Source organism: Neodiprion lecontei, chromosome 4 (genome assembly GCF_021901455.1).
Source record: "Neodiprion lecontei isolate iyNeoLeco1 chromosome 4, iyNeoLeco1.1, whole genome shotgun sequence".
In the NCBI taxonomy this organism is placed as follows: domain Eukaryota; kingdom Metazoa; phylum Arthropoda; class Insecta; order Hymenoptera; family Diprionidae; genus Neodiprion; species Neodiprion lecontei.
This window is the reverse complement of record NC_060263.1, coordinates 8,719,874-8,735,491: the sequence shown is the minus strand read 5'-3', so window position 1 is coordinate 8,735,491 and position 15,618 is coordinate 8,719,874. Positions and strand designations below refer to the sequence as shown.

The 15,618-nt window shown below is 38.3% G+C and overlaps 1 protein-coding gene across 1 annotated transcript; it reads left to right on the top strand.

The window, feature by feature from the left end:
• Positions 1 to 5,094: 5,094 nt before the first annotated feature.
• Positions 5,095 to 15,286, top strand: LOC107226962 (multiple epidermal growth factor-like domains protein 11). The gene is made up of 6 exons (XM_046737426.1): positions 5,095 to 5,261; positions 5,786 to 5,903; positions 9,201 to 10,837; positions 14,259 to 14,431; positions 14,600 to 14,758; positions 14,955 to 15,286. The coding sequence occupies exons 1-6, from the start codon at positions 5,146 to 5,148 to the stop codon at positions 15,008 to 15,010; spliced, it is 2,259 nt and encodes a 752-aa protein (XP_046593382.1). The 5' UTR covers positions 5,095 to 5,145; the 3' UTR covers positions 15,011 to 15,286.
• Positions 15,287 to 15,618: the final 332 nt, after the last annotated feature.

The window sequence follows — 15,618 nt, the reverse complement described above, 5'->3', positions numbered from 1 at the left end:
GAGGGTAACCTGGTCGATTTCGACGTTGACTTATATATATATCCAAATATCGAAGTGCGCGTATCTCGAACGCAAAAAAGGGTATACAGCCCCATTCCGACTGCAATTCTGAACAAAAAAACTTTAACACACTTTCACTTGACGCAGAAACAAAGAAATGGAACGAGATCTACGAATTTAATGTTGCGATTTCGCAGAATCCGCGCCATATCTTTACTTCTGCGTTAAATAAAAATGTATTGTAGTATTTTCACAGGGTTGTTAAGTTCTTTTTTGCGTTTGAGATATGTGGACTTCGTCGAAATCACGATCAATCCTGAGATCAAGAAATCAATTTGTATCTTGCGCAACAGAGTGTGTCGTGAAGGGAGTAAGAATAAACTTAAAAATATATTTTATGCTAACGATAAGATAAGATCGTGGAAAATTAACCAATTGCCCCAATTAGTACCTGCTGTATATAAATTACGTAATACTGGAATAATCTCTTAGGGAAATGGGGGCGGGGGGGGGGGGGTCGTTGATTATCCTCATTGAAACCGGTTTGAAACACGGAAAAGGTGTAACACTTTGTTTCTGTCGTAGTTGCCCGAAAACTAGAGAGGTTCCTTGGGTATATTAATTGGATGTATCCTTGAACTTTGGAAATTGAAATTGAACATTGGAAATGATACGAGCAGCTACACAATTTTTCAAAATATACTCAATGATCATCTAACGAAGCCGGCTGATATTGTGTAGTTATTTTTATGTGAAACGTGAAAGAAATAGCGACTTGTTTGAGTACAGAGTACACTGAGAAAAATGTCATTTATCACAGTAACTAGAAGAATTCAGTAAAACAGGTATCGTTAAAAAAAACTCTTTGAATATTGTTAGAATTACGAAAAACAAGTTACGCCTAACCATTTTGCGCCATTGTCGATCCTTTTTTGGTAATTGCAACGCAAAATCAGTATGTTCGCTTTACTCTACTTTTTATTTAAACAAGGCTTTAATACATCAATTTATTGTTGTGCAAGCATTAAATTTTCGCAACAGTTACAAGAAAATATAGTAACAGTGATCGTAATGAGAAGGAATAGTAACGGATGCTAGACTTTCTGGTAACAGCTGCAGAACTAATTTTCATTTTGTACCTAGAACTATATTTTTCGATTGTGATGAAAAATGAAAATAGTTAAGGACTGAGCGGTAACCGGAACTAAAAATTTCTCTTAACGTCGAACGACCACATTAACACAAGGGGATGTTGTAAAAAGATGAGGTACTGTAAGTTCCTGAGTTGATTAACCACGACCGGGTTATTATTTCGAAACAAGTAGGTACTTAATCCGAAGTTAGGAATCAGAAATCTTACGGATGCCCCAATTACGAGTTCGTAATGGATTATCAACGATATTGGACACACAATCACTTCACTTTCCTCAAAAGGCTTACGAATTATCGATTAAAGCTTCACTTCACTCTGGCGGTACGCTTTTGGAAGGTAATCTTGTGCATCACCGTGAAACAGAGTTCGTCACACGGATTAAATTGACGAAGGTACTGATCACTCGTTGGGACCGACCTAGCAAATACGGTTGACACTATATTCCTTGGAGTGCTAGCATCTGTTAGCCAGCCTGCTGGCACTGTCGATTCGATAGGGTTTTCCGCTAACGAAGAGGATAAGGTCTCGATATTCTAGAGAATTGTTCATCTTTATGTCCATCTTCTGTGATCTCACCTGGGCAAAAAGCATTCCGCTGTAGAGTTGATTTAGTCGGTCTAACCAATTGTAATGGCTGCCTATGGTTAAGCGTTAAAAAAATGCGAAAGACCAAAAAGTAGACGGGACGAAATCCGGAACGTCAAATTACCTACCGATAAAAACGCAGAAGGATTAGAAATACGAAAAGTTGTCTTGTAGAAAAGAAACATTGAGAACGCAGAATTGTATGAATAAATTTCTAACAAAGTTTTATTTTTTTTTTTTATTCGAGTTGAAATCCCGAAACCTACTAATTGTAACATAGAAAACGTCCGTAACGATGAAATGTGTCAATGAGAAAGTCTCAAAGCTCAAACTATCAGGGGAGAAATTGCTGGGTAAACAATATTGATTAGAAAAAATCTGCGCAAGGCGTGTCAATAGTTGAGTTGTGACATCTGTAGGAAATATATTTGTTTTCTAACAATGTATTCCACTGATTATTAATAATATATTTTACAGAGAAAACAGTTGTGTGTGATATGCTTCGATAAGAATATGTCAAGTTGAAACGTACAAGATATTCTGAAAGATCGTTTAATTGCGACGAGCATCGGACTTAAAGTGCCCAATTTATTCCTTGAATAACGCATCCTTCTTGGCAGTGAAAATAGGTGTGAATTAAAAAATATTCGGCCTATGGCTGCATTTCCGTACATAGAAGTTTTCGACCCTCAGGAACTCAAATCTGGAGTCATTTTTGAGCCGCATATTATACAGCCGACGTTTCGAGAAAACCGTAAAATTAGACGGTTTTACGTTTTCCTCAAAAACTACTATCGATAGGTGAAAAATGACTTGACCATTGACCAGAGCGGAAAATTTTACATCGAATCATGTCCGCATATGTCGGAAACGGGGTCGGATTGACAATATCATTGTCTCAACTGAGAGATTAAATTTGAGGCATAACGACGAACGCATCATCCCGGAAAACGCTCGACTGCAAGTATTTTCCGCAATTAAAAGGCTCGTGAATTTATAGATAACATAATCTCTATCTCTTCTAACATTCAAATGTTTATCGGTATGAGTAAGCGGCTTTAGTCACCAATTGGCAACTTAAAAATGATTTATGAGCAGATGATGGTAGTAATATAGATTCCGCCAAGTATTCTGACGAAGCGCAACGGTATTTTTTTTCTTATATATAAGCTTTTTGCTAGCTTCTGCTGAACCAAAATCAATCGTAATAAATATTATGAAAATATTTGTGGCACTGTTCACTGCGAGAGAAAATTATCACAGAGTAATAATACAATTTCATTGATACAATTTTTAATGTACACATTCTTTTATGGTTCAGATTTTCATGGAAGGTAGATTTTAAGCCATGTCAAGCTGTTTATAAAGATTACGAATCTAAACAATAAAACAATGTCAAGTAATGACTAAATAGTCAAAGAGTCGTACGTGACTTCCAGCGCGGGTGTTTTTATACTTTATTATCCACGGGTTTTATCCAGTTACAAAGTCAACTGGCTTCCAAATGTGGATACTGGCCTGTCTGGACCGTAGGTATGCGAAGGTTGGAAAAGGTCGCGTATTGTTTAATTTTAAAATATACCTGCATGCTCCCATACCTCTCTTAATTAATACATACAAAATTACAACTCCTACAACCGACATTTTGGGTAAAATTTTTTAACCTATTCTAAATTCCCACCAATCATAATAATCGGCCAATACGAAAAATTGACCAACCGGACTCGAATACCCTCCGCGTTTCCAAAAATCTTTCAAATTCCTTTTTCGATCATTACGGAAAAGTCAGTACACGCCAAGTCCTCAAACCAACATTAACTAAAAAGAATCTCTAAGTCTAACTAACCATCAAGTCAACTAATTATCGATCTGTCTAATAAACAACTATTTCGAATTTTCACAAATTGAACAAATGAACCAATAAACAATATAAACATCACTACTGCGGAATAATATAATTATAAATCTCCATGCATTCCTTTGCTTTATTTACTGGAATGTTGTGTTACGGATATCTTTCGTTTTCTAAACCAGTACGAATAAGAGTTTGAAAATATAACATTTTTACTCAATTAACTGATTTCAGACACTTTTGCAGCATCGAGCGTATCGGCCACGTTATTTATATTTTAGAATCGTACGGTCTATTACAACGGACACATAATCTTGATTACGAGTACAAGTCTCGTGAAGAATCGCGGTTTCTTCCAGATATAGACGGTCAATTGAAACCGCAATTAAAATTCAAACAATATCAGAAAATAGGCGAAAAAAAAGAGTATTAGAACGTCTTGAAAATTACACAATTCTATACCAAGTTACGGGTCAAGAAATGAAGAATAAAAAATCAAGTCGTCCATTCTCTCACATTTCATATTCGTATACATTGCAAGATTGATGTAATTTACTAGTCCAGTTGAATAAGGCATCAAGCATTTATGTACATATCTAATTACAGCGATGCCACAGCATCCATTTTGTTAGCATATAAACATAATTTTGGTTAAATGGATACGAATGTAAACTGTTGTAAATTTGGGAGCTACTTTTACTGACCAAATGTGTAGTTTTTAGACGATTTTCGAGATACGAGTAACATTCCTGTATTCGACGACAAAAGAGCCATGCACCATCGAAACTTGACACCTTTCCATTCCTTATGTTCACTCAATACAGGAAGAAAAAGGGGGTGAGTTTTCTCGGTCGGTAAAGACATTAGTTCTACATGACCTTAATTCTGTCGACTGAAATTTTTTTCAAGACTTTAGTCACTTCCTCATTTGAATTCTTACATGAAGCTTGCTTCGAGAAAAACACGTGTGAATTGCACAGCACGCTTGAATTGTAGACGCGCGGTTGTCTTCAACGCTCAACATCTCCATTAATTGTTCATATTTTTACGATAAAAATGCATCGACCCTAGATCCACTTTACAATTAGCAGCAAATCCATGCATATCTTTGGTTGCGAATTTATTTTCGATATGACGTTACTCTCTGTGACGTAAGGTACAACGAAAGCGAATACAAACTGCATATCCTGAGGAAGCTTGAAAATTTTTTGAAGTTTAAAACCTTGAAGTTGAATATCACGTAACTTCAAAACGGGACAGACAATTGAGATAATTGACTTGAATCTTCATCGATTCGAAATGTGCCTAATGATCCTCGTGTCCTGATTCGGTTACTGGCATTTCCCACACACACCAATTATAGATGAGTATACACCAATATATATATTGGTTTAATCGTACACCAATTATAGTTATACATTTGTCATTGTTGATACCGCATCCCGGTCCAGCGGAAGATAAAACCCCATTAAATGAGGACTCGTCAGCAGTCTTCGTTCACATTTCCATTCGTCAGCGGCACTGGAAACTGCTTAGTGAAGTGAAGTGAGCAAAAATGATGACTCGAAAAATTTTCTGCTTCACTCTAATATTATATTCCATCGTTATTTCTCGAGTTGAATCTTCGCTTCTACTCGGACAAAGAGGGGCCATATGTCATGAGGAAGTGCCGTAAGCTCCATTATCACGCTCGTAAATAAGCTGTTGTAGAAGTTTAAAGAATTTACTCGTTATAATATCAATCGGTAGTTGACGTACTTGAATCATGTAGTGTTCGCGTGGGAATCATTCGCCATCAGCAAGCCGGCGAAGAGAATTTTTAAAATGTCTTCATTCGATTTTATCCACTTTTGTGTCCGATTTTTTTTTACCTCCAACGTAAGCTTTTCGACTCTCCGGATTTTCCGGATCTTGCCCAACTAGCCGACGATCAAGGGATCGACCGCGCTTGGACTTTCCAAAAATCTGTCATTTGCGGCACAGCGCGACTCTTGGCTTCGACTCAGAAGCGAGCCGGCACTTTGTACGTTGATTTCGTCATCAGTATTTATCGTGCCTTTGTACCGGATACAAGATCCTCTTTTGTCTTTCCGCACCTTTTGATTTTTCTTGTAAGCATATCTTAAGTTTGAATAAACTATGTGTTATTTGTTATCGTTAGCGTCAATCATTTGATCAACTTGATGTATTTTCAGTTACTCCGCAACTAGACATCGTTATTACACAGAGTCTGACTGGTCATATTGTGATATCTCCGATTATGACTACGATGTCGAATACTGCCCGAGGCTTGTAACAAAATTGAAAGTTGAGGTAAGTAAGAGCAGCTTTTGGTACGTTAATTGGGACTAGTTGATTCGCGGGTAATTCGTGAGAATTTTGACAGTGGTCACATCGGAATTTCAAAAATTTCTTCAAATTTTCGGAACTGATCATGTATAAGTTGAGACACGAGTGAGTGAACCTGTAAATGTATACACAACGTATTTCACGGAAATCTCATGAGAATTGCATATTCGTTATACTGATATGCCATATTATGGCGCATGAAAAACCGATTCGAGAGAAACACAATTTTCATTAGGCTTGTGCGAAATCCTACTCAAAATCTGTTGGCTGGACTTAGAGCTTGAAGTACACTATTATTTTCCTACCGTTAATTCTAAAAAATGTTGAATCCCTGGTTAAAGATATTTTACAGCGTAATTAAATTGAATTTTTCTTCCGAACCAACTGAGGTATAAGAGCAGATCCGTGTCACGGGTAATAAACGTTTTTAAAACATACCAAATGGCTAACTGTAACCGGAACCAAACCTTTCCAGAAATGTGATCTTCTCTGTTTTTTTTTTAGCAGAATTTACTTTGTCCCCAAACCTACTATAACTTACTGTAATAAAACAATTTTTTTCACTCCTATGAATGAGAAAATAGTAGTGGTGACTGAAATAGTTAATCTATGTAAATTCAAATATTGCGTTCTTCTCCCGATCTTCAACTTGCACGAAGAATATAGATGTCAGTTAAAGCGAAAAACGTATGTTACAGTTTGGGACAGTAACAAACTACCTGACTAAATATAATAATTCGTAACATTTTCTTTCTGTTTTTTGTGTGACTCAATAAGTCAAAGTCAGATTTTCCGAATAAAATAAAATACTGGCGATGATTATTGTTATAATAATAAATGGGGGCGAAGGATTCTTGTATGAAAGTAATATCATTACGGAATATGTTACTAACGACAATTAGCAGTGACTATTCTAAAAAAAATATGTTGAAGAAATTATTTTATGCGGTTGTTCATAACTCTGAAAATATTCCTTGCAACTAAACATTTACAGTGGAGATGTTATCTTGTCCTCGACACTGTCTTCATTAGCAATGAGACAAACAAGGAGAGCAATGTCTAATTGGGGTTTCCAATGAAATTTTTTTATTTCATACTCTTGTAAATTGGAAAAAAATATTTTGGACGCATTTTTTATTTTTTCGTTGAATCAAAATTGCCATTAATATAACAGATTGAAAACTATAAAATTGTGACGTCACCCATGCTAAGATATATCTATATATATTAAAATCAGTGAAATTCAATCACCTATAACATGAAAAATTATCATTTTTAACGAAAAACAAAAAATACGTCCTCATTATTTTGGCTTGCACTGCATTATGCACCCCTGAAAATGGAAAAAAAAAATTTCGTTGGAAACCCCAATTGTCCACCAATCATTTGTATAGCTGCAACAGTATCCTCTGATTGCGTCAATACCAGCATTATTCTCTTCGTGATGGATGCATCTAACAGTTGTACGTTTTTGATCGATATGCCTTGATTTCATTGAACATCTGATGATTCCAGATTCTACCCTTAGATAACACAATAAAAGCGAATGATCTTCTGCAAGCATTTCTCGTAGGTAGAACATGGGCTGGAAAGATTGATAGAATCCTGCAGTGACGAGGACTGGATATCATCTCGACTGTAAATATTTAGTTGCAAGGAATATTGACAATGTTATTGACAGCAGCACGAAACTATTTCTTTTACATATTTTTTCGAAATAGTGACTGCTAATTACCAGGAGTAACATATCCCGTAATGAGATGCAGTCACGAACGACTTTCGTACAACAATCTTTCAATTCTATAAATTATTATCATAATTATCACCGGTACTATATTATTTAGCCCTGAAATACGACATTTCATCAACTCAATGCTCTCATATACAGGGTGACGAAACTGAATGTTAGACACAGTGATATTGAAAAGGCAAATCTCGATATTCTACAGCTATTTGGACAATTTTTCTCTCGAGACATGATCGAAAATAGTTAATCTGAAATGATTCTTAGGGGTAATATTCACCTAAAGAAATGAAATGACGAAGGAAACAGTTTTGTTACATCCATTAGATTTCGAAATATAACGATTTGTAACTGTGATTAATTTTTTTCGTTACCTTGGGAACAGCCTCTCGCGCTCATATCAATTCACATATAAGGTCTTTTGGTAATGTATGTCGATAATTTTTCAATCGAGTATTGCGATAGAAAATCAAATGCATAAAATGTCATTTTTGACCCCCGGGAGAGGGTGGAGGGGATTATTGAGATATGAAGCATTTCCGAACAAGTAATTTGAAGTACCCGTGACGGGGCATTTGGCACCTCTTAATCAGGAATACACTTTATTTTTGTGTCTACTTTGGAATGCTTTGAACATGATATAAGCTATGTATAAGAGGCTTGTAGAGAAATGGCGGGAAAAATGGGCCCCTTCAACATTATGCGTACTTCTCTTAAGTTGCTTTAAAGGCGTTACAAATTTGTTCATTAACTTGCTAAACCTTTAGACACCAAATTATCTGTCATAAAATCTGAGGGTGAGACGAACAAAATTATCCTCCCTTCGACAAGGAATCGAAGCGCTAATTACTGATTTGAATTACCAGATCTGAAAATGTTGGCCTGAAGAGTATAACTTCATGATTACCAAGCGTTGTTATCCTTACCTCAAATATCTGTAAAAAATGAGTTTGCCAGTTTGAAAAAATATGAAACGATTTCATGGACATCCATTTTGCTCACCCCTCTCCTATATATTGCCCTACATTGACGTAAGATATTTATGCCACGTACACTTAAAATTTATAGAAAATGTAGGCAGCAAATATATAATAATTAACTTGCATTAGGTTTCCGGTTTTCAAACATACCCATTCACATATTTATAACATATATAAATTTATTTCAACATATGCTCATTTTGCACGAAAATTCAGATATTTCTTTATATTGAGCACGGAACGCGGTTATTATTACAAAATAAAGCTGACATGACAGGGACAAGTGAATCACGTTACAGTCGTCAACACTCCAGTGAATCGTGAAAAACATGGAATTGACGCGAACTACCACGATTACAAGCGGGTATATTTCGACATTTTTTTCACCGTCTTTCACGTTTTCCAAAGAATACCATTCTTTAAAATGTTGTAGAAATTCATTAGCTTGGGATGACCATTGTGGGAAATTTGTGACAGAATCACCCGTAATATTCAGCAAATTTTACTTTGACCACAGATTTATGTGTTTTGTTTTAGACTTACACCGCGTACAGAACGGAGGAAGTTTGCTGTACGGGTTATACGAATAACGACGGTTTCTGTACGCCGATATGTAATACAAAATGTACCAATGGTTATTGTGCAAGTCCGGACACCTGCAAATGCGATCGTGGCTACGAGCTGCTGGACAAGACATGTATTCCGATTTGCGAAAAGCCTTGCGTGCATGGAAAGTGCGTTCGTCCGAATATCTGCAATTGTGATTCCGGCTATGCATTGAAGACAGACGGATATACGTGCGAGCCAAAGTGTTCCTCTGGATGCGAAAATGGATGGTGTGAGAAGCCAAACATCTGCGCGTGCCATCTCGGCTACGATAGGACCAATGACAACGAGTGTGTACCAGTATGCAAAAACAATTGCATCAACGGACGATGCGTGCGCCCAGATGTCTGTGCTTGCAACAATGGCTATCAGCGGTCCCAGAATGATTCCTTCCTCTGTGAACCAAAGTGCAGTAAGACCTGCGCTTTTGGGAAATGTACTTCACCTGAAACGTGCACCTGTAATGATGGCTATGAACTAAACGCGGACGGACACACGTGTGACCCAGTATGCTCTTCCGCTTGTGAACATGGATGGTGTCAAGCACCAAATATATGTGGATGTCATCCTGGTTACGAAAGAAACGAAGAAAATGAATGTTTGCCAGTGTGTAGTAAGGATTGTGTCAATGGGTACTGCATAAGTCCAAATATCTGCGCCTGCAACAGCGGTTTCGAGCTCTCGGAAAACGACACGTTTATCTGTGATCCCGAGTGCAGTGAGCCTTGCGTGTTTGGAACTTGCACTGCGCCTGAGATATGCACGTGCAATGAAGGCTATAAATTAGGTTCAAATATTTCCACGTGTGAACCTGTATGCCTATCGTCTTGTGACCACGGTTGGTGTCTTGAGCCAAACGTATGCGGATGCGATACTGGCTACGAGAGAAGTGAAGATAACGAATGCCTTCCAGTGTGCAGGCAATCTTGCAAGAACGGGAAATGCATCGAGCCCGATATCTGCGCCTGCGACGATGGATTCGAAGTATTTCCGAACGATACTTTCACCTGCGAACCTAGATGCAGTGAGCCTTGCAAGTTTGGAGTTTGCACAGCCCCAGAGGTTTGCACCTGCCATAATGGTTACCGATTGGACGCAGATAATTACACTTGCGAACCAGTGTGTACCGCACCTTGTGAGAACGGATACTGTGCTCAGCCTGACGTGTGCGGGTGTAACTTCGGCTACCGGATGTCTGACACGAAGAAGTGTGATCCGGTCTGCGAAAGACCATGCCTAAACGGAACGTGCGCTGGTCCCGATATCTGTGCCTGTGACGAAGGCTTTAAGCCATCCAAAGACGACGACTTCACTTGTGATCCTGTCTGCAACAACTGCGTCAACGGAACTTGCGTTGCACCGAACGAGTGTGCATGCGATGATGATTTTGTCAATGACAGGTCGGACATCGGAACATGCATCCCTATTTGCGATCCGAAGTGCATCCACGGTGTGTGTGTTGTTGAGGGTTGCAACTGTTCTTACGGTTGGAAAGGAGATTCCTGTGATCAGCCGTTGTTATGCATCCTTAATGAGCCCCGTTCAGCCACTTCTACTGAGGTGATCAGGTGAGTACTATACTCACAAGTGCCTTGTTCGTTCTATGTCTTCAAGGATTGATTGACTCCTGTTTCAAAAACTGGTAGATAGAGAAAATTAAAGTTCAATAAAGGATTTTCAAAGCTAATCAATTATACCCACTTTAGTTTTTTTGGTAATGACAAATTATTATGGATTGAAATAACTCGGATAAATGAAAGGATTTGAGTATTTCGAACGTCACGATATGCCCTTCCGTGGTTGACATCAGACATCTCTCGGTACGGCGTTCTGGATTTAGACCTGATCGGTTGAGGATCAGGTGGACTCTTGAGGATGAAAAATGAGCCGAATTGAAGTCTGATTAGTTAGGGCACGCTTCACCATCGCATGCTTGGTGTGTATCACTTGATATTCAAATTCCAGAAAGTACTTTGTTATCGCTCGTGGCATTTTTCGGTAGCAGAGCCGAAAGTATATCTGCGAAAGGAGCTAGAATCAAATTGTTCTTGCAGGATCCTGAAATCAAGGGTCGAGATTTTATTCATCGTGGAAATACAAATTCATGTCGATGCTTCAAGACGTTGCCTTCTCTTTTTGATTTCAAACCTATGCTCCTTGGGTGGGGATGGAGCGTTAGTCGAATTAAATTTCATGTTGTTTAACGCAAAACTAAACCCCACTCTGGTAAGGGGAAACGCTATTATAGATCCTGCATTGGACGATTGGCTAAAAACCATTCGCGGTAGTGACCGTTGGCTCCGCTGCAAAGTATTCAGTTCCACATTTGGCGATTAGATGTTTTATGGCCGAGACTTTCCAAAAGTTCGACGGGGTTTTTCGTACCACAAAAAAATTCGGCGTGCAAATGTGGGGACTCACGTCGTGGCTTACCTGGCTGCTGCACATTTGTCCCAACTCGACGAGTCTACAATTTTTTACCTCAATTATCTCACGTCCACTTAGTCAGTTTGATACCTTTGCAAAGTATCACGGATGAGCAAATTCCACAACGGTAGGTTAGTAAAATGGGACTCCCGTCTGCCTCGGTGAACGCCGCGGACGGCCATGCTCTCGTAATTCGAGACACGAGACACCTTCGGTGGCGTCATCGACTTTATGAAGCATCAACTTGGTGTCATGTATGTGTCACTTTTGTGACTTTCCGGAGATACCCCCCACCCTTATTCTAGTCCGGGGTTACCTGCTTCATTCTGCTTGGACTAGTAAGAGAGGGCCGAGTAACTTCCTCCTATCGTCTATTTTTTGGATTCCAATCCTGCTTCGAGTTTGCTTTAGAACTGCAGCTTTTCGATTCTATTCATTGTATTTCTGCTCTTTTATTTTTCGGGTAACGAGTCCTTGATCTACTCGATCGTTGTGACTTCCCTTCACTTCTACATGCAGATTTATATGAAAAAATTGTAAATATTCTTTGAAATTTTTTCTTGCTTTTGGTTGCTTGAAATTTGTCGTATGTGGCTGGCAGCGATCGAAATCTTCAAATAACCAAATGGCTTCTGTCAATAAGCTGATCGTATCGGTCACAGAAAGACGTATATCACGGATGTCTACAGTAGCGTCGGTTGCGATGACGACATTTTCTCCCATATTGTTTCTTCAGATACTTTACTTACGTCGGGTGAAGTACAAACATGCGAAAGGCCAAAAAGTCGACAAGACGAATTCCCGAAAGTCAAATTACCAACAGTTGAAAACGTAGAGACCGGAAATACGAAAAGTCGTTTTGTAAACGACAAAAATGTATAAATAAATAGCTACCGAATTTTTTTTTTTCGAGTATCAGCAAGAATACGACGGGCAAAATATTGAATTACAAAAATTACCGAACAGTCATTAAATCGACTTTTCAAATTTCAGACTCGTACCTTTTTTGAGAATTTACGAATCCGAATTTATCAATAAGGACTGACCAAAGGCTCGAAAGGATGAAATCCAGTGAGACAAAATAGATAAAATACCAAAAGGTTGCAAAACGTCAGAAGCACGTTGCTTTTTTCTAACGTCATTAGTGGCAGCTAATAAATGTTGTTACGCATGTGAAGTGACATCAGGGCGTGTACGTGAATGTGGAACACGATTTAATCGACTAGGGAACCCCCTTAAATAAATTGAACGTAGTCGACTTTTTGGTCTTTCGGGATTTTAACCACCATCCTTATCCTCCAGATTCCTTCACTGGATGACCTACTTGTCTTTTTCCTTCGTTGTTGATGCACCGTCGGTGATCAGCTCCTTGATTTTCCCATTACTTTACGCAGATGGTTTACTTTTTCCTTGAGGTTTCAGTCGCATAAGGAAACAAAATCACGATTGCAGAGCGGAACATACGCAGGAGACAACGAAGAAATTGTGTTGTCTTTTCAGAGTACATTTACAGAGTAAGCAGTGCGATAAAACCGCACATGGTCGCGCTGCTATCATTATGATCTATTCGGTCGGGGTGATGCAATATAATGATCATTGAATCTTAAAAAATTCTACTCGAAATGATCATCAGTAAACTTCAATTCGAGGTTCAAATTTCTTTTCAATTGCTGTAAAATGAAAAATTAACAATATTCTAACGAACTTTGGAACGATCCATCGGGTTTCTCCAGAAGTTGTCACAACATAATTCTAAACGAGAAATTGTAGGTAATGCTTATATGACTTTCACAATGAGGCCAAAAAGAAATCATCTCCTGCATATATGGAAACAAAATCAAATACGTGCGACTTGAATCTGAAACCATGCTACCAGAAAGACGTAACCACGTCAATTTTCTGCCAGTGAGAAACATTGTACTGTCAGACTACTTTAGACTACTTCATCTTTTGCATAAATCAAACAGAATTGAAGAATTGCACATTTACGATTGATGATTATGTTCCAAATTCTCATAATTTATATTTGACGGTTTCACTGGGAAAAGGCACGTGGCTCACAACTCCCTGGCAAGATATACTTTTGGAATTTCGGCTATTTACCCGAGCTTGTTTAGTTCAGGCTTACATTCTGATGGCAAAGAGCTTTCAAAACAAATGAACACTGACTACGATCTATTCTCGTTCTGCAAATAAATCCATGACATCTGTTTATCAAGACAATATGGCGCACATCATGGAAAAGATTAGGCTGTATTGCAAGATCATGGAAAACTCTGCATCCAAACTCTGCTACCCGTGTGACATTCAACAATCTGACGTAACAATGGACGGAAACCAGTTGTATTATCATGAGTTGCGGTAGCTGGCAAGTGCGATGTTCAAAGTATCCCGGCAGATACTGAGTTGTACGTTAAAAAAAATCGCGGTATCCGGTTCCGTTTTGTAATCTTCTGCCTGCTGACCCGTACGCTATACTTAGATTTACATTACACATTATCGCATTTTATTATTCATCTATCCAATAAGTGTAAGAGTGTTTTTCTTACTTTGATTGTGCAGCAATACTGACAATGAATTTCCTGAGTTTGGCTGGAACGATTACGTGACTAAAAACTTTACAATAAAATGGAACTGGCCCGTATGCAGCTCAGAATGTCTTGACCAACTCAACACAACAATCGTCAACTTTACGCAGTTTTCTGCTGATGCGATCCATCATTTTATCCCTATTGGTGAGTGAATTCTCAGAACTCCTCACCGCTGGATTCACTGCTGATCACATTGCGATTACATTTCATAATTTGCGGAACTGATTTTTCCGCATAATTTTTTTGGTAACAAGTAACTCCTGTTTATAATTGAATCAAACAAACAAAACCTAACGTCTTTTATATATTCAGATACCCCGTGCAACATGGTGACGGGACACATATTACTGGACTTCGCTAAAAAAAACGCAACGCTAATAATCACCGGATCAGGGATAGGGTTGTTCTTGATTATCATACTTGTTGGTTACATCGTGATGCGAAGGATGAAGAGGAGAAGTCATATAAATGGTGAGATATCCCTAGCTCTTGATCAGTTGGAATGTAGTTCGATATAGAAAAACTTTTGAGAAGGTTATCAGTGTTAAGTTCTGTGCAGGTAGCCTTAAAAATTTTAGAGCAAAGCATTTTTTCAAATTCTTAAAGGTACCACCTTACAATATTTTCTCATAATCTATCAATTTACTCCGAACTTTTGTGTGTTCAGGTGAACCATCACTACACCACTTTAAGACCTCCCAGAACAACGAATACTCGTTATAATCGTTACTTTAAAGTCTTTTATTTTTATACAAAGGTACTTCAAATATCTGTCTAAAAACCGTGTAAATGCTCAATTTTATTTATAATTATGAATATGTTCAAGTTGATATTGTTAGTAACTTACAATACGCAACACGCGGAGTTTTTCTTTCGAGAAGCAAATCCATCCCCAACCAGTTCTGTTTGTACGTTTCTTCAAATCTTTCTCTATATTTTTAAACCGATCTCGGTAAATCCACAAAGTTAGCTTTTTCAAGTAAAATAAAGTAAGTTTTATTAGCCATGGAAATTGTGTTTTTTTTTAACGCTTGCAACAAAAGCTATCACACCATGCCTACCATGCACCTCATCTCTTGGCCAATCGGATGCGGCGGAAGCTTGAAGTTGGAGGTTCTTAATCAACAAGCCATCAAAATTGAGGCGCAATTTACGCAGCGGCGTAGCTCTTAGTGTATGTTTTGGAAACCGACGGGGGGTTAGGGTTAAAAAAACATCACTGACTGTTCTGTGCAAGTCGTGACACTTCTACGCCGCCAAAATTAGTAAGGGTAGGTCTTTTATTGGACTGGTATTCTTAAGTTCAGAGTACGACGTGAATGCAGCGCAAC